At 37.6% G+C, this 19,995-nt stretch overlaps 2 protein-coding genes across 3 annotated transcripts; both read left to right on the forward strand.

The window, feature by feature from the left end:
- The first annotated feature begins 3,293 nt into the window (after positions 1-3,293).
- LOC147328277 (polymeric immunoglobulin receptor-like) lies at positions 3,294-13,459 on the forward strand. Of its 2 annotated transcripts, none has more exons than XM_086296518.1 (8): positions 3,294-3,471; positions 3,694-4,020; positions 4,274-4,594; positions 4,681-4,974; positions 9,655-9,690; positions 9,783-9,863; positions 9,956-10,008; positions 11,791-13,459. In XM_086296518.1, the coding sequence occupies exons 1-8, from the start codon at positions 3,435-3,437 to the stop codon at positions 11,896-11,898; spliced, it is 1,257 nt and encodes a 418-aa protein (XP_086152644.1). In that variant the 5' UTR covers positions 3,294-3,434; the 3' UTR covers positions 11,899-13,459. The 2 variants fall into 2 exon arrangements, with proteins under 2 accessions (XP_086152644.1, XP_086152643.1); XM_086296517.1 differs by having other exon boundaries at positions 3,299-3,471; positions 9,956-10,032.
- LOC147328278 (protein CD300H-like) lies at positions 12,447-16,195 on the forward strand. The gene is made up of 4 exons (XM_086297431.1): positions 12,447-12,586; positions 14,792-14,964; positions 15,169-15,495; positions 16,001-16,195. Exons 1-4 carry the CDS (start codon positions 12,447-12,449, stop codon positions 16,192-16,194), a joined length of 834 nt encoding a protein of 277 aa, XP_086153557.1. The 3' UTR covers position 16,195.
- The last annotated feature ends 3,800 nt before the right edge of the window (positions 16,196-19,995 follow it).

The raw sequence follows: 19,995 nt of genomic DNA on the forward strand, positions 1-19,995 counted from the left end.
CTGGTGTGGGGTGACCAGAGCTTTGAAAACTATCTACACTGAAATAAAGCTGAAATTGGTACCAGGTAAATAAAAGCAAACTAAAATTCAATTGTACATTGAAAGTGAGTAAAATGAGAAAATACATATGTTGGTTCAGTTGGCTGGAGTGTGATCAGAAGAAAATGACATATTCATTGTTTAACACTAAGAACAGAACAGAATAGGAGCTAAAATGTACTAGAGAAGCGAAATCAGTTGTTGGTCTCTGTTGACCTTCTTGCATAAGGTTATTTGTGTTGTTGCTTATGTTACACACACTGTTCTATGTGATGTCTTCAAATGTCCACTGTGTTTATGAATTAGGAAGAAACAGAACTTGATGCATTGAACTACAATTATCATCATATTCATGTTATTCTTTGAATACACAGATACGCATGTCTTTGAATAACAAAACAGCTTGTAAATGGGGGAAATTCTTTGCACATTTGGGTAATGTGCAAAGATCATTGGGATTATTAATGGGAATCATGAGAGTTGCATCACGACAAAGAATGTCTCTCTGTAAACATGTTTACTAACTGAATAGGAAAGCGACCATGCTGCTGTTGACCTGTGACATTACTCTGAACAGAATGCAAGATTTCATGTTTATACAGTAAAGTTAATAACTTCATTAAAACTGTGAAATTATTTTTCAGTTTCGCAAGAAAACCGATGTGTGAGACAGAGTGAGAGGTGTGTGAATCTCTGACTCTGGGTGTGATGGCAGCCCTAACTTCAAACAACACACATGTTAGACAGATGGAGACCCTCAGTTTCAAGAAGTGTGAACCTAAATTTCTATGTGAGGCTGTATCTTGTATGTGCTTATATTTCCCTATTTAGTTATGGTTATTGTTAAATAGTGTATAATTTGATAGTTTCTTATTTGTAATGCCTCATGTTTAGTTTACTTCCCCTCCTGATTCACCGTCTAAAATTACTGTTATCTTCTTGTGTCCACTTTCCCTAGTAACCTTGACCTGCTTGTCCTTTGTCTTTGTTTTCCCAGTGTTATTAATGTCCTCTCTGTGTTTCCAGCCAGTTTTAGATCCTGTTTACTCTTCTGTTTATGGATTTTTTTACCACCCAAAATGAAGGCTCATTTGCATTAGATTTCCATGTGTCTGTATTTGGGTTCTAAACTCTGCAGTGTACATTAGCATTTTATGTAATCAATATCACTCTAGAAACAGAACTGACTGATTCCAGAGACATATGAGTTTGACCATTTAAAGAGTAGCAGTGGGTTTAGCATGTGATAGCTGTTGGTTTGTCGCAAACTGCCTCAGGCTGAAGGTGTTTAAGTATTCCATAGATTTAGTCACATAGGCAAGAGGCAATTTTCCACAGCCTTTAACTCTAAACCATAATGGTATCCAAATAGAAGAAATGTGGGATGAATTACAAAAAAAGGACAACTGTTACTGTATGAGAAAAATGATATAGGCAAAATGACAAATCACTCAAAAACATCCTCTGAAAAATAATAGGGTTTGTCATATAAACAACATAACATCTCAACAAACAGAACAGCAAGTCAACACAAAGCAAAGGGACCCTGGGGTGTAGAGCCTTACGCATATGTATATGTGGAAGACAAAGTGCCAGAGAGAAAAAAAAGAGGAAAAAAGAGAAAAGAAGACAAAAAGAAAACAGAGGGGGAAAAAAAGCTGAAAAAAGATTGACAGAGTAAGAAAGAGCGAGAGCCGTCCTGAACCCTCACTTATGTTGACTGAGGTTCCTTGTACCTTTCCTCCTCCATGAAGTACAACCCATGAATCACATAACTTTCTGGGCATTCTACACAGACCTTATCATCCACCTTAGTTACAGTCATCATTGACAGGTTTATGACCAAGGTTATGCCAGCCTTACATACGTGTGTAGGATGTAATTAACTCTACTTGACAAGTTTTTATTAAAAATGGCTTACAACGCCAAAATAAACCATAAATCTAACTAGTTAGGCATTTTTACAACTTTGAACATTTTGTGGTGTCAATTTTATTATTATAAATTATGGCTCTTTTGAGACATAATTTATAACAGTGCCAGTGCTATTAACAGTGACATTTATTGTGTGTCTTGTGCATTTGTCTTGTCTTCCTCCTCTCACCCCAACCAGTCGCAGTAGGTGGCTGCCTGAATCTGGTTCTACAGAAGGTTTGTTCCTGTTAAAAGGAAGGTTTTCCTTCCTACTATCTGCAAGTGCTTACTCATAGTCTCAGTCTGTCTGCTCTTCCTGGACTACAGCTTGACATTCAACACCATAATGCAGGGGTGTCAAACTGAAATACACAGTGGGCCAAAATTCAAAACTGGAACAAAGTCGCGGGCTAACATTAATATTTATTGAAATATATTTATTCCTCCAGATATAAGAATGAATCTTTTCTTATGAACTCAAACACGTTTTGCTGAAAAACTGAATATGGAACAAGCAAAGCTTAATACTAAACAATATATATATTAGCTGTATAATACCAGTAGGCCAGCTCTAATAGTAATTTGGTATGGCTTCGCGGGCCAAATGTAATTAGGCTGCGGGCCAAATTTGGCCCACGGGCCAGAGTTTGACACCTATGCCATAATGCCAAACTGGACCACCCTCAGATTCTCCCTGTGAAATTCTCCTGGATCAAAGACTTGCTCACCAACTGGCATCAATCAGTCCGATTCAGTGTGCTCTCCTACTCCCTGTGTGTTTGGCACGCAGGGGCCACAACTGAGAACAGGAAGGCACCAGGGGTGGCTGCCCTCTGCCACCCCTGGAGGCCATCACCAACTCCTCCTGTCTCAGGAAAACCAGGACCATCACAGGTGACCCCTTGCAACCTGCATACCACCTGTTTGACCCCCTGCCCTCTGGTTGGAGCTTCAGGTAAATCAGGTCCTACACCTCCAGCTTCTTTGTGCAGCACGCATATGTCAACCAGCATGCAGCCTGTTTCAGTTGCTCCTGCTTTTTTCTTCATACTTTAACTTTTATTAATTTTTGTCTCTGTCTTTTACTTAGCAATAGAGTGGTAGTTTGTTTTAATAGCTTTCTCTTTAAAAAGGGATTCCTGCTGTCTACTATTTATTTTTTATTCCGGCAGGTGTGGAACACACATACAATTTCATTGTACATGTACAATGACAATACAGGGCTATTCTATTCTATTCTATTCTATTCTATTCTATTCAATGCTATTATGGAAAGCTTGTGAAAACTTCTTTAACCACTAGATGGCATATGTCAGCTATTTCAGAAACCCAACTAAGAATGTTCCATCTGTGTTGATGGTCCAGCCCTACCCCTCCCTTCACATTACTATGGCATTAAATAACGCCTATTGTTCCCATCATTTTTTTTAAACCTGAGAAAATTTCCTGTCAAGCCTCTATTTGGACAAACTAAAGCAAAGATGAGGAGACTTCAAAACCTGCTGTTCACCTTTTGCAGTAAGTTGTTTAAACTGGTAAATAACTAAAATATAAAGATCAAAGGCTGATGTAGACCAAGTAGTACATCTATCTCTTCTAGTAATTTAGAAGAACAGTAGGCCAAATGCTTTTTCAGTCTTGGTAATTTCGTTATACAGCATTAACATTGTTAGTATGAAATCTCGCATGATGACCACAAAGAAAATACACACACAAAAACGTTTCACATTCTTTTTCCAGTCGCTCTGAGGTGTGTGGCCAGTGCAGAAGAGGTGATCCATGTAACTGGAAATGTGGGGAGTGCGGTTAACGTTTCCTGTTCCTATGATAAGGGTTACGAGTCTTATGAGAAGTACCTGTGTAAGAATGACTGTGGTGACAGTGATGTTCTTGTTACAACATCGGAATCAAGGAAAAATAAATACAGGATCCATGATGACAAAATAGCACGAATCTTCACAACAACCATCTCTGATCTTCATTCTGTGGATGCTGGAAAATACTGGTGTGGGGTGACTAGAACTGGAAAAGATATTTACACTGAAGTCGAGCTGAAATTAGTAAAAGGTAAACAAAGACTTCTTTTGCACACTGAAAGTGAGTTACAGTTAAAGATAAGGAATTCATAGATAGTATCTGTTTGTTCAGCATTATCTGTTTCTCTGCTGTAAAATTTAAACTACTATATGAGCATCAAATGATGGAAAACAGTCACAAGTTTAGAAATGTAAACTTGAGTTGAATATGAAATCCTTAAGTTTTATATACAGCTGTTTAATGGGTGTAACATGTCTTCTGATGCTTTTACCCCTGTTGACAGACCGCTGCTGTGATACTATGACCAAAATTCTGAATTATCAGGGATATTCAGTATCCATTAGTTGTCCGTATGAGCATCAGTACCAGAACAGCCTGAAGTACATCTGCAGAGGAAACCGGCCCTCCACATGTCTTCAGCAGGCATTAATCACCTCTGACAACAAGGAAAATGGACGATTCAGACTTGATGATGATAAAATGTTAAAAAAATTTACAGTGAACATCACCAGTTTGAGCCAAGAGGATTCAGGGTATTACCTTTGTGGTGTCCAAAGAAACTTTGACTTGGATGTTTTCTCTGCAGTTCTGTTGGAAGTTGAGGGTGAGCAGTCAAAGCTACAGTGTATTTAATTACATCAGTTGAATATCTGATAATTCTGAAATAACCTTTTTCTTTCATTCATACAGAGTTCTGCTGTGTCAAATCAACTAAAATAAATGGTACTGTGGGGCAGCCACTAAGTTTGCAGTGCATTTATCCTTCACAACACCGGGATAACAGGAAGTTCCTCTGTAAAGGAGACCAGCACAACAGCTGCACAGATATGCTAAAGAATCAAAGCAGATTCACACTACAAGATGTTTCTTCCAGCACTTTCATTGTGATAATCTCAAAGGTGGAAGCAGCTGATGCTGGGACATACTGGTGTGGGTCAGATTCACAGTGGAGAGTTGGAAACTACTACAAGATTCAGTTGTCAGGTATGTTATACACTTTTGTACACGCTATGATAATACAGTAAATGTGTTTGTAGGATATGTGTTTGTTTGTGCTCCATTATGGAAACAGAGAGTAGGTGATCATTCATTTGTCTGAGGTTTGATCTAATAAAAACGGTTAGTCCAGTGCTCCCCACCCAAAAAATAAAATAAATAAATAAACAAAACAAAAAAAAACAACAACAACTGACCCTTACTTACTACCGCTGGTAAATCACTACCAAAACTTTTTGCTGCCTCTTACTCAACATTATATATATGTATATATATATATATATATATATATATATATATATATATTCTGGTCTCCAAAGAAGTGGGCTACTGGAACAAGAAGGCATCGGTGGGCAAGAGACGAAAACAGGGCGTTGTTGGAATGCTACTACGCAAGTAACCCCGGCGGAAGGGGCTACACGAATAGGATGAGGGACCTATGGATTCTTCGATACCCAACATCCACAATGATGGCGAAACAACTAGTAGCTCAGTGTTCCAACATTCGAAAGAAGGGACTGCTCTCACAGCTAGAGATTGACGAGGTACAACACAAATGCTACGGCAAGGAGGAGTCAGGACGCCAGGTCAGGGGGGAGATATCATCACCCCCACCCAAGATTGGGTACATAGCCCCAAGTGCGATAGGAGAAGGATCGTTGAGTGCGAGAGGAACTGACCTGAAAAACAGGATCATGGCCAAGCTTGAAACCTGGATCCCCCGTAGCCGGTTACCAAGATTACGTGAAGTACCCTCAGAAGGTCTGCTAGATGATGTTAATGCAGCACTACGGGCAATACCTACAACCACGATTACCGACACTAACAAGCTGATCTACAATACGGCAGCAGTGATCAGTGAGATGCTTGGCTACAAGTTGAACAGCCACAAGGGGCAGTACCCTCCATGGAGAAGGAGGCTAGAGGGCAAGATCAAAGTAGCACGGAGGGAGGTTAGCCAACTAACGGAGTTGCAGAAAGGTGCGACAAAGAAGGTGCATAAGAAATACAGCAAGCTGTCCATACCTGAGGCCTTGGAAACTGCCAAGAAAAGACTCACAGCCTTGGCCAGCCGCTTGAGGAGGTACACCAGAGAGATAGAAGGCAGGAGAATAAACCAGCTGTTCTCCACAGAACCAGCAAAGGTGTACTCTCAGTGGCAAGGGGGCAAGTGAGCAAATTTAGCAGGGGAACAAATAATTGTTTCCTACTTTGTTAGAGTGTCAGTTTAGGACATTTGGATTGAAAAATAGAGCAGTGAAAAGTAAAAGGGCCATAATACACAGAAATGTGTAATGTGTAAACAGCCCAGCACTCGCCTTTGGCGGATATCCTTCAGAGAAGCCAAGAAAATCTATTTCCTTCCCTTACCTGCCGTATTGCTGGATAGTCTGTCACAGTGAGCCCCCTGCTGGTGATGTATTAGTGTAACATTGATTATAAGAGTAGGACTAGAAGGTTATCCACATTGTGGTTATTTCCTAACAAACTGTCAGTCACAGGTTGTTAATAAATGAGTGCTCAGAGTCTTTGTTTGCATAAGTAGTTCCTTTGTGTATCTGGTTTAAAAACACCTACATGGCAAAAAACCCTGTGTGATTGGACTTTTTATAGTTTTGTACTACTCTCGTTAAAAAAAATCATGGTAATGACACCATTCACCTGTATGTAGCTGTGTGGCAGATATAGGCGGATTCCTAATGAAATAAGGGCTACAATTGTGGACCATGTTGTCAATCACGGCCTCACCATGGAGGAGGCTGGTCGAAGGGTGCAACCCAATATTGGAAGAACTACTGTCAGTTCAATCATTCAAACATTCCGTAGGGAAAACAGGTATGCAAACAGTAATACACTGTACTGTACTGTGCCATCTCAGACACATCACATGTTACTGTACTGTATTTGCAATTTCACAAAAAGTTTACTCTGCACCACATAGGATTGTAAGACAACCTCGCGGAGGCGGAAGAGGGCCCCTTTTTACCCCACAGCAAGAAGAAGCCATTTGTGCAATGGTCATTGCAAACAATGCAATAAAGCTGAGAGAAATACAAAGCGCTGTCATAGAGAATTACACGGTATTTGGCAATATTGAATCTGTTTCAATTTCAACAATTGACAGAGTACTCAAGAAAAATGAAATCCACATGAGCAAATGGCCCTGCTTGCAGCCATGGATGCAGCATGTGACGACATCACAGCAGGGTCCTGCAGAGGATGGATTCGCCACTCCAGGAGATACTTTCCTCGCTGCATTGCGAGGGATAACATCTGTTGTGATGTAGATGAAAATATGTGGCCAGACAGACAGGAACGTCTGGATGTGCAAGAATGATTTACTGTACTGTTACATGTGCTGTTTATTGTTCACATTAGTGCACAGCTCTACCAAATGGGTGATTTTATGTTTACATGTATTCTACAGTGAACAAGTGACTGTAGCATATTTTTCTTTTGCACAATTCTGTAGGATTACAAACACTTCTACACAATGGAAATGTGAAACGTACGTATTCAGTGTCTCAGTTACTCCCAAGACTCCCATAACATCTACAGTGACTTTACTGCACATTTCAGATGGCTGTACAGGTAGGCCATAGTGCTGTCGTCAGCATTTTCAGGTGCCACCAATTGTTTTTGCAATGGGAAACACTGAAATTATAAACTGTCATAGTGGAAACATGACAATGCCATTTGACTATCTTGTTCATAAAGATGGTGTCAAGACTTTTCATTTTGATGGCACTGACAGTTTCATTGACATGGATACTTGCTTTTGAGGTATGGATAATCAATTCTGTGCATGTGACGTGCTTTTGCAGGCTATCCACTAGGTTTTGCAGTTTGCACTAATTGTTTTGGGAAATGCACTAACTGCTGTGCAAATGTTAATGGTGTTCTGAGAAACGCACCAAAGCGACTGAGAAAAACTGTAGTACTGCTGGTAAATCACGACTATATATATATATACATGTATGTATACAGACAGACAGACAGACAGACAGACAGACAGACAGACAGACAGACAGATAGATAGATAGATAGATAGATAGATAGATAGATAGATAGATAGATAGATAGATAGATAGATAGATAGATAGATAGATAGATAGATAGATAGATAGATAGATAGATAGATAGATAGATAGATAGATAGATAGATAGAATTTAAGATTTTGTATTATGTTTATTCAGATCTTTAGTTAAATTTCCAAACCTTTGACTTAGTCTTTTTAGAATTTTTGGTTAATACTCTGTCTCTGTCCATTAAAATGAATCTACAATTAAACAACTGGAGAGGAACAAATAATTATTTCCCACTTTGTTAGGGTGTCAGTTTAAGACATTTGGATTGAAAAATAGAGCAGTGAAAAGTAAAATGTCCATGATACACAGAAATCTTTTGAAAACAGCCCAGCACTCGCCTTTGGCGGATATCCTTCAGATAAGCCAAGAAAATCAATTTCCTTCCCTTGCCTGCAGTATTACTACACTACACACTACGCAGTATTAGTACACAGTGAGCCCCCTGCTGGTGATGTATTAGTGTAACACTGATTATAAGAGTAGGAATAGAGAATTATCCACAGTGTGTTTATTTCCTAACAAACTGTCAGTCACATGTTGTTAATAAATGAGTGCTCAGAGTCCTTGTTTGCATAATTAGTTCCTTTGTGTATCTGGTTTAAAAACACCTACATGGCAAAAAAAAAAAAAAAACAACCCTGTGTGATTGGACTTTTTATAGTTTTGGACTACTCCCTTTAAGAAAATCATGGCGATGACACCATTCACCTGTGTGCAGCTGTGTTTTTAAGCAGTTATGCTGAACTGTCAATCAACTAATTAGTGCAGAGGTTGTTCGGTACAATAAGTTTCTTTGACAAAATGCTTTCATTGTATGGGCTTGGTTGGCTCAATAATTGATAGTTTCTGTTTAATGATGAGTAAAGAAAGGTAGCATCAAAAGTAATGAAAAATAGAGTATTTACAGCAACAGGATTTGCAAGGTTTTGGGTTATTTATTTATTTACTTTAAACTGTGAGCGAAAAATGTTGCAGACTTCTTTTGCAGTCATTGCTTTTATCCTCACAAGGGCATGTATCTAGTAAGGGTCCCCAGGCTAGATCCCCACATGCTACCTAAGCTTACCTCGGAATACGAAACAATTGAATCCATATCCCAAAAAGTGGATTCTGTTCATTTGGACATTGCAGAGGATCAAATAATTATTTTCCCCAGTCTATATTTCATATGTTATAAGTAGATTTGACCTGCTACATACTAAAGATAATAATGAAATTCTTTCTACATAATGAGACAGGAAGGAAAGAGTGAGCGGCACGTGATACATTTTTAGTTTATCATCTCCTGCCATTCAATTCAATTCAATTCAATTCAATTCAATTCAATTCAATTTCTTTATTGTCCCACAAGGGGAAATTAGTTTAGCAGCAGGAGGATAAAAATAAACAGAACAATACTATAAAATAATAATAACAATAATAATGATAGAAAGTTCAAGGACAATTATTTGCCATTAAGGAGACAAGACGCAGTAGGGATAAAAAGAGACCTGGAGTCTTTTAGTCCTCCTCGGAGGTACTCTAAAACCATTGTATTATAACGTTGCTAAGAGCACTTATAGTTATTTTCTCTTGCAGTCTTTCCACAGAGCACTCTGGGGAAAACAAGCACAGGTAAATAACTTAAAGATATATTATATATGTATGACTGTTAACGTATACTTCTGTGTTATGAGAACAATAGTTTTTGTTTGTTTGTTTTTCAGCACTCTATGTGATACCCCCTGTACTGCTTTTGATATGTATCCTCGTTCTTGTTTATAAGTACAGACGTTCCAGGATTGAAGGTATCTTTTATATTCATATGCACAGAGAGACCCTTACACTCAAATGTGCATGCAAATACAACATAACCATATTTAATGCTGTGTGTTTTCAGAAGCTGTTCTCTCCCTGCGGAGAAATGCATCTAGGAAAAAGAGTTCAAAGAAGGTGATTGGTGCAGCACAAAGTGAAGTAAGAAAACTAAAGTGTAAAGTCTTCATGTGACCATTGAAGTGTAGTGTCCACTGGGTGGCATATTTTTCCACACAAGACAACAATTGTGACTATCATAGTCAGTATAATAAGCCCTATTAAAAACTGACCTTTTTCATTCAGCCATAGAACTGCTGCTATGCAAGGATGTGGTTAAAACTCTGGGTTATGTTCCAGTTTACAAACAGTTCAAAAACTTCAGCAAATCTGTTTAGACTTGAGAAAAATACTTTTAGATGTAGAAAGTTATTACAGGATTTCAAAATGTCAAGAACTGGAGTGAGATCAGTAAATTCAATGAAAGTGACACATTATGGAACAAGCCTGGGAGAGGTAGGAAAGAAACAATCTCAAGGACAGACGTGTACATAGGGCTGGGTATCGTCACTGATTTCTAGAATCGATTTGATTCCAATTCATAAGATCCTTATTTGATTTGATCCACGATTCGATTTGATCCACGATTCGATTTGATCCACGATTCAATTCGATGGGAAATTTTGCCTCAGTCAGAAATATTATAATTCTGATCACTTATCAGTACATATCCATATTTTTATATCTATAAAAATAAAATTGACACTTGTGAAACTTTATCAAAGGTGTAAGCATCACAGCAGATGCCATATGTGTCAAAGTAACTGAGGATAAAACACAGAAAACCTTGAAGGAGATTTTCCTGGCCTGGCTTTTTATAGCAGATAACCTTAAAAATATTCTGCAGTAGAACAAAAACTGAAGAAAACCATGACTCAACATATGAACATTACCTGATGCTGCTGAAGTGAAGCAGAGCAAAGTTACAGAGGCTCTATTAGAGACACAGCTAAGTATTTTTCAATTTTGCATAATTTGATAAAGTTTACATTTCTTCAGTATTGACCACCAGAAGTGAGGCTTTTTTGTCAGAAGTAATTTAGAAAAATAAATAAATAAAAAAACAGCAGCCGACAGCACTGTACACAACGGTGGGTAATAAGCAAGCAAATAATGCAAAAAGCAGATATTTGAGATGGGAAACTGTTCTTGAAATATACTGAGAGAGAGAGAGAGAGAGAGCTGTGCTTGAAGTGTGATTTTATCGTGGTGGAGACAAAGTAAGAGGGAATTCATGACGTTCATGTGAAGCGAAAATCTGAAGCCAGTTTGCATCTTGTTTTGCTCCTGGTTCCGTCAATTTTGGTTGGAGAGAGACAAAAACCTGCAGTTTCAGAATGTAGCACAAAAAAAGACATAAACACAAAGCGCAGACCCGACGCATCAGAATCAGTGAGCTGTCGGCTTTCAGCAGCATGTACGTGCCATCGGGTGAGAAAGCCGACATCTCACTGATTCTGATGCGTCGGCGGGTCCTTAACGTCTTTGTGCAGAATCTGTGTACCTGCTCTCATTTACTGTTTTAGCTGTTTGGTGGTTGTCGAAATTTTTCTGAGGTTCAACCTGAGATTCTGGCGTTTCGGGCAAAATAAATTTATACTTAAAAATTGATTCAGGATTTTAATGAATCAATATCGCCTTATTCAAGCTAGAATCGACTTTAATTGGAAAAATTATAATCAAAACCCACCCCTACGTCTACACTACAACTTGACTCACTGTTAAGGTGTACAACCATAAGGAAATACTTCTACTGGCTTTAGTGTAATTGTAGAACATTTCTAAATGTGTCCACAACTCAATTCTCTGCAACACGTGTCATTCATTTGTTCTGTTTAATGTGTCTTGATTCTTTTTTAGATTTATAAAAATCAAGGTGTGGTGACCTCCAATGACCAAAGCACCAGTAACGTCTATGAAGAAGTAGATGTAGAAGTACACTACGAAAACTTGACCGCAAGTGAATAAATCTACTGCAATGAAAATTTCCATAAACCCAACAGAAGATACAGTTCAGTCCACAAATATTTGGACAGAGACAACTATTTTCTCATTTTGGTTCTTTAAATGAAACAACTCAGATGCAGCTGAAGAGACTCAAAAGTAATTGGACAAATTAAATAGGTGAAAATAAAATGTTAATTTCTAATACATGATTGAAACCCTTTGCTGGCAATTACACCCCCAAGTCTTGAACTCATGGACATCACCAGGTGCTGGGTTTCCTTCTTTTAGTCTTTAACAAATAAAATGCACGCCCACTTGGGTTAAGATCAGGTCACCCACTTGGCCATTCAAAAATATTCCACATCTTTGGTTTAATAAACTCCTGGGTTGCTTTGTCTGTATGTTTTGGGTCATTGTCCATTTGTACAAGTCCATCTGCCCAATCAATTTGACTGCATTTGGCCTGATTTGAGCAGACAGTATGTCTGAACACCTCAGAATTCATTTGGCTGCTTCTGTCCTGTGTCACATCATTAATAAACACTAGTGTCCCAGTGCCACTGGCAGTCATGCACGCCCAAGCACACTGCCTCTGCCGTGTTTTACAGAAGATGTGGAATGCTTTGGATCATAAGCCATTCCACGCCAGCGTAGACTTGGATATCGATACACCTACATCCTGGAGAGTGCTGTCACTTGGTTGGCTGTTGTAAACGGGTTTCTCTTCACCATGAAATGATTCTGCGATCATCTACCAAAGTTGTCTTCCATGGACATCCAGGTCTTCTTGCGTTGCTGAGTTTACCAGCGCTTGCTTTCTTTCTTTCTTTCTTTCTTTCTTTCTCAGGATGTACCAAACTGTAGATATTATCATTTCAAACATTGAAGCAATTTCTCAGATGGGTTTTTCTGTTTTCTCAGCTTAAGGATGGCTTTTTCACCTGCATGGAGAACTCCTTTGGATGCATGTTGTTTGTTCACAGCAAAATATTCCAAATGCAAGCATGACGCATCAAATCAACTCCAGGCCCTTTATCTGCTTAATTAATAATGACATAATACAGGAAGTGCCCACACGTGCCCATGAAACAGCCTTTGAGTTGTCCAGTTACTTCTGGTCCCTTTATAAAGCGGTTGGCACATGTTAAGAAGCTGAAACTCCAAAACTCTTTATTCAATTTGACTGTGGATACCCTCAAATGAAAGCTGAGAGTCTACGCATTATGTCCATGTCCACTGTATAACTATAATTAGAATATGTTCTGGCAAAGAGGTATAAAAACAATTATAAACTGGAAGTAGCGCTCGCATCTGTAGTAGCTTTGATTTTAATTGCTTAGTGTTCATAAAAATATCTGCTGTTTTTTTAATGTGAAAATCTAATAATGCAAAATCTCACATGATTTTTAAGTGAACAAATACAAAAGTGGAACACAATCAAATTTGTTTGCATACAGTAATAAAACATTACCTTTTATTCTATTTTATATATTCGTTTTTGGTTTGCTTTATTGTTTTGAACTATTTAAAGAAGTCACCACTTTGTTAGAGTGTCAGTTTTAGACATTTGGAGTCAAAAATACAGCAGTGAAAAGTAAAACACACACACACACACACACACACACACATATACATATATATATATATATATATATATATATATATATATATATATATATACACACACACACGTGTGTGTATATATGTATATAGCATTTTTCAAATCTACTAAATGCATTTTATATGTTTAATAAAAATTGCAGTATATTATATAAAATTGCCTCATGATTTCTCAGGATAACAATCTGAGAAAATGTATTATCTGTGTTTGTTATTAATTAAAAATGTACAAAAACAAATAGCTTACTGTAAAGAACTGTGTAACATTGAAAACCACCAGGTTCCTGCTTCCTTCCTTGTCATCATCAGGGGAACAGATTTTGAGGTGGTTGAGTACTACAGACACCCAAGATAATAACGATGAAGGTGTTTTTAAAAAGGGCCAGAGCTGCCTTTGCCTATATCTAATGAGAATTATCATTGTTACGGCCTTTGCAGGTTATCCTGTGAAACAACAACAACACAATAACAACAAACCTCTCTGCTAGAAGCTAGTTAGGAATTAAATCTTTTGCTAGCGAACTGCCATTTATGCATAACCTCATTTTAACAGAAGCAGAAAAAACTGCTGATAAGTCATCAAATACACTCATGGCTAAACACAGACATAACTGAGTGAAATACAACATCAAATTTACGGTCTTATAATCGCACTGTCAGTTGTTCGGCGGCTGTTTTACTCTGAGCTGAAGCTGCGGACATGCACACCTACGGTGCATTCAGTGGTGCATGGGAAATCCCATACACACCCTACCCTTTTGGACATTAAAGAGAGATTGGGCAAAATTCCATTGTATATTGAAAGTTAGTAAAATTAAAAAATATATTTAGTTAAAGACAAAGACTTCAGTTTGCATGTCTTTAAACAGTGGTATAAGATTATCTGTTTTTTCTGCTGCAGAATCAAATAACCGTTTAACTCTAATTTTGAGCTAATTAATAATGGAATAACTGGTTCATCTTAGTTCAGTCTTTATTAAAGTATCTGTGCAGGCCCCAAGTTGAAGACGATTTTTTTTTTTTTAACTTGTCGTCATTAGATTCAAGCTTTGGGACTAGAACAAAATCAGACGATTAATGATGCTTTTATATTAATGCATGCTTAATGTCAACAGGATGAAACACAAAACCTCTGAGTTGTTTTTCTGCAGTGAAAGCTTTATAGGTACAATTTCCTAAATCTCCTAACTCTTTTATTGGCAGTGCTGTTCTTAACACTTCTAACTTCTAAATACTTCTTTCACCACTAGATGGCCTATGTCAGCTATTTTACAAATTACTAAAATACATTTAGAGGAAGAGACATCGAAGAAAGCGCCATCCCCTCTGTACTTATAGTTCAGCTCTGCACGTCCCTTCTCATTGCTGTAAAAGACCACAGTGTCTGCTTAACATTTTCAAATCTTAAATTTCAATCAGCCAAAGCAAAGATGTGGAGCCTCCAAAACCTGCTTTTCATCATCTGCAGTAAGTATTTTAAATGAATAAATAATTAAACATGTAAAGTTCAAAGGCAGATGTAGATTAAACAGTAGATTTATCTCTTTTAGTATTAAGGAGCAGTATGCAGGACCAGTTATGAAAAGTTAGATGGCTGTCCTGGTCATCTGATTTCTTTTTACAGCTCTAACGTTGCTTCAAATAAAACACATTTTCACATTATCTTTACAGTTGCTCTGAAATGTGGGACCAGCGCAGTAGGGGTGATCCATGTGACTGGATATGTGGGGAGTGCGGTTAACGTTTCCTGCTCTTATGATGAGGGTTATGAATCTTATGAAAAGTACCTGTGTAATAATGACTGTGGTAGTGGCGATGTTCTTATTACAACATCAAACTCCTCGAAAAATAAATACAGTATCCATGATGACAAAACAGCACGAATCTTCACAACGACCATCTCTGATCTTCAATCCACGGATGCTGGGAAATACTGGTGTGGAGTGACCATATTTGGAATAGATATCTACACTGAAATCGAGCTGAAATTAATACCAGGTAAATAAAGACATGGACAAGTTGAGTTGTCCATTTAAAGTGATTAAAAATTATATAAAGAAAGTTAAACGTACTGCCATTACCAGCTATATCTGCTGTAAAATCAACATACTGTTTAACTGTAGTTTAACTCAATACTCATTGGTTCAGTTTAGTACAATCAATCTTAAGATCCTATGCTGACATCTCAGTGCTTAAGCCCGATGGATAAACATGTACAGACCAGTAACAATAAGACATAAAACACTCCCGAGTAGATAAAATAATAAATGCAAACAGTAAACGCTCATATAAGTACTGCATGATGCAAAAGACATTAAATCAGTGACTAATGAGGAGATAAAATAATAAATGCAAAAAGTAAATATATTTAAACCCTCATATAAGCATGTATGTGAAGCAAGCGAAAGACTTTAAAACAATGAGTTGAATATAAAACTCTTGTTCTTTATATATAACCATTTTTTGGCTGTAACGCTTCTGGTGCTGTTTACCTTCTTGACAGACAGCTGCTGTGACACTGTGACCAAAGTTCAAAGTTATGAGGGATACTCTGAGTCTGTCAGTTGTCCGTATGAGTCTCAGTATCAGAACAGTCTAAAGTACATCTGCAGAGGAAACCAGCCCTCCACATGTCTGCAGCAGGCACTGATCACCTCTGACACCAAACAAAATGGACGAATTTACGACTGTGCGTAAATCCCCCCTAATATTGGTATGATCCGAGCTCAGACACTAAGCGACTGAGCGAGGGGGCAGGGGGAGCTGCTACCTGCGAGTGCGCTGTTGGAGAAGCGCAGCGAGGCAGACAGAGGAGAACTGAAGTTTGACCAGGTACCAAAGCAAATCATTCGTACTGTAAAAATAATGTAAATATGACGGTGTATCACGAAAGATTGATATCAAACTGATCACTTGACCCATATTACATTAGTTGTTCTTCAAGTGAATCAACAAATGGCGAAATGAAAAGCCGAACAACAATGCTGTTTTTTTAGAGTCTTAGCTTATATGTATGTTTATTTCATATTTTCAGTTGTTACCCTCCACGGCTAAATAAATCGGTTTCAGTAATGATATACAAGAATGGACATAATGGGCTTCTTTCAAAGAAAAAACTCTGGTAGATGTTATTTTATATATTATGCTTTGTATGTTGTTCAGTATAGTTCTATGCAAAACAAGAGGAATTTCAATACACAGCAGTATATTCACAGTTTAAACCAGATATTTACACACACTTTATGCAAAACACTATAAAAAAAATTTTTTACTGTACAACATCAATTTAGAGGAAACTTGTTCCGTCTTGGATAAATAAATATTGAAATATCTTTTGAATTAGTTAAATGTCAGAATAAAGAGAGACAGAGCGGTCTATTTTTTATCGCTTTCATCAAATTTAGGAGTACATATCCACTAAGTTTATTGTTAATTAATAAGAAAACTCCAGACGATTTCATTCTGAGCTGAAGAAGCTTCTGATAGGTTAGTAGAGTCCATGTGAGTAAATTGGTGGCACAGCTGTGGATGCATATAAGGCAAAACACAAAGCCTGTTTCTTTGAAATGGGAAAATCAAGAATTGTCAACCAAAACACCAGGAAAAGAATTGTGGAGCTCCATAAGTGTGGCTCAATTTTGAATACAATTTGGTGCTATTTACAGTTAAGAAATACAGAGTTTCTCTCTTTACTCTTAAAGTTAACGAATGTTTTTTATATTTATCAACCTAAAAAATTTAGTCTGATTTGATGTTACAATTAAAAAAGTGTTTGTGTTTTTATTAAAAATATATATATAAGTGTAGTGCAGGTCTATGATGATTTTTAGTGCTGCTATCATCTAGTTCTGATTCTGGTTCTGGCTTGGTTAAATCCTAAGTAGTCCTGATTTTGAACTGTAGTCCTGTTTTAATTCCGGATCAGATCTGTGTCATGAATCGCTGTGTGGCAGGCATGAGTTGGACCCAAGATGCAGGCACTCAGACTCGAGGGATGAACTCAAAAAACTCAGCTTTATTTGCTGACAGGGGAAAAGCATACTAAACTAAACTAAACTAAACTAAACTAAACTAAACTAAACTAAACTAAACTAAAAAAAATATAAACTCACACTTTGCAGAGAGGCACACGAGGAAACACACAGCTTGAGGGACAACACTGACTCAGAGAAACACAGGGTTTAAATACACTGGGAAGTAATGAGGGGAATGAGACACAGAAGGAGGGCACAGCTGGGAGAAATCAGGACTGACGAGACAAGGAAGCAAAGCAGGACACATTCACATAAGACACGGACCTTCATAGTAAAACAGGAAGTATGACACAGACTTACACAGAACCGAGGAGACACAGAAACATGAAGGGCAAGGGATCAAAACTAGAAACCATAGAATAACTCACACAAAAATCACAAAGAACTAAACACGCTGGGTCAGGAGACCCAGGACCCTGACAATCTGGGTCTGGTTGAATTGGGGTTTAGTCCTCGTGTCTTGATACAGACCTGATTTTGTTCTGCCTTGCTGCTTAATTAAAAAACTAGTTTAAGGTGTCCTGCATATGTGATATATATTTTTCCCTATATGAAGTCATTCTTTTTTGAACAAAACTCAAAACAGAGCCAATTAATCTTTCAGTCATTTCCATAAATAAATAAATAAATTTCATACCATGAATTATGGTTAACATTTGGTTTTGGTTATGGCTTCATGGTTACATGAAGTAAATGTAAGTCAAGCCAATATGTTAAAACATCTGTGGGTGTGTGCACCAGTAACCACAGTTAAGTTATAAACGTAACTTATAAACCGAAAATTATGAAACCATTACGCAAGTCCACGGGTCTTCTGTTAGGTGCATGAAAGATTGTTATTGAAAGTGTGCAATTTTACTGTGTTCTGTTTTGGTTTCTATTTTTCAGATGCAGCACTCTATGTGGTTTACACCAGCGGTCCCCAACCCCCGGGCCTCGGACCGGTACCGGTCCGTGAGTCGTTTGGTATCGGGCCGCGAGAGTTGAGGCTCAGGTGTGAAATGTATGGTTTTGAGGGGTTTTATCGGTTTTCAGCATTATTTTGTTTTCGTTTTTATCGTTAACTTGGTTTTCCTGGGTCTTTTCACGTGTGTTATGAATAAATCTTCTTTTTTTCGGTACCGGTACTAGTTTTATTTTGTTGTATTTATCTGCGACACCTTAAAGGCCGGTCCGTGAAAATATTGTCGAGCATAACCCGGTCCATGGCGCAAAAGAGGTTGGAGACCGCTGGTTTACACAGTACCCATTGCGCTGCTGATAATGTGCGTTCTAGTAATTGTTTATAAGTACAGATGTCTCAAAGGTATTGTTACATTCATATACACACAGAGACCCTTAAACTCAGATGTGCATGAAAAACTAGCATAACCACATCTAATGCTGTGTATTTTCTGAAGCTGGGGACACCACGAGCAAACATACACCAAAGGCAAAGAGCTCAAAGGAAGTGATGGGTGCAACAGGAAGCAGAGTAAGTCTTAGAGAAAGAGTATTAATAGAGTTGTGCGTCTATAACACACTCCACTATAAATAATTACAATAAAAGAAATGACTGATTTTACTCATAGTCCAAACAACCTTTAATATGTAAAATTTATTTGGCGATTTAATTAAATAGGAAGATGTAGTCTAACTGTTTTGAACACAAGAGTTAAAAGAGAAGTGCTCCCTTGACCTGTTTTCACTTCTATATCATAGTGTGACATTAACTGTACACTTTTAGGAAGTGTATCATGGTGCATTGTTACATTGTGGCATGAAAGAGTGGCTATTGACCAACAGGCTGCACTTCCAGAACACTGATTATAGAATTTGTGTGCTGTTACATTTATTACCCTTAACTATAATTCCTTAAAAAAAATGTTTACTGAATTTTGGTTATTATAACCCTGGATGGACATAAATTAATACTGCAACCTGACTTGCTGGAGGAAGCATAAGGCTACTTTGGCTGAAATGCCAGTGTATAGACATTTTTTTCCAACAGCCCAGGTCTCTGCAACGTGTGTCGTTCATTGTTCTGCTTACTGTGTGCTGATTCTTTTTTAGATTTATGAAAATCAAGAAAGTGTCTTGACCTACAAAAAGCAACGCACCTGTAGCCACCATGAAGATCCAGGTAGAGATGAAGAGGTCTACGCAAACATGCCCACAACAGAAGAAATCCACTGTAATGAAAGTTTCCATAATAGAAAAACATGAATTGAGTTCACAACTGTGGTTCCATATATTTCATTTCATTAGTATTCCTTAGAGTGTTCATAAAACTTTCTACTCTTTTTAAAATAAAAATGTAGAATTCTCCAAATGTAAATTATCAACATGAGTGTGAACTAACTAAATAAGCAAAGTAAAATAAAGTACAGTCTGGCGAAACATAATAATACATTTAATAGTACACTGATTTATATTCATCTTCATTTATTTTACCTAATTAAACTTTTATTACCACAACTGCTTT

The sequence above is a fragment of the Aulonocara sp. 'chitande type north' Nkhata Bay genome, linkage group LG6 (genome assembly GCF_057382095.1).
Source record: "Aulonocara sp. 'chitande type north' Nkhata Bay isolate Kocher_YH1m ecotype deep benthic linkage group LG6, A_spYH_male_GT1.1, whole genome shotgun sequence".
NCBI lineage: Eukaryota > Metazoa > Chordata > Actinopteri > Cichliformes > Cichlidae > Aulonocara > Aulonocara sp. 'chitande type north' Nkhata Bay.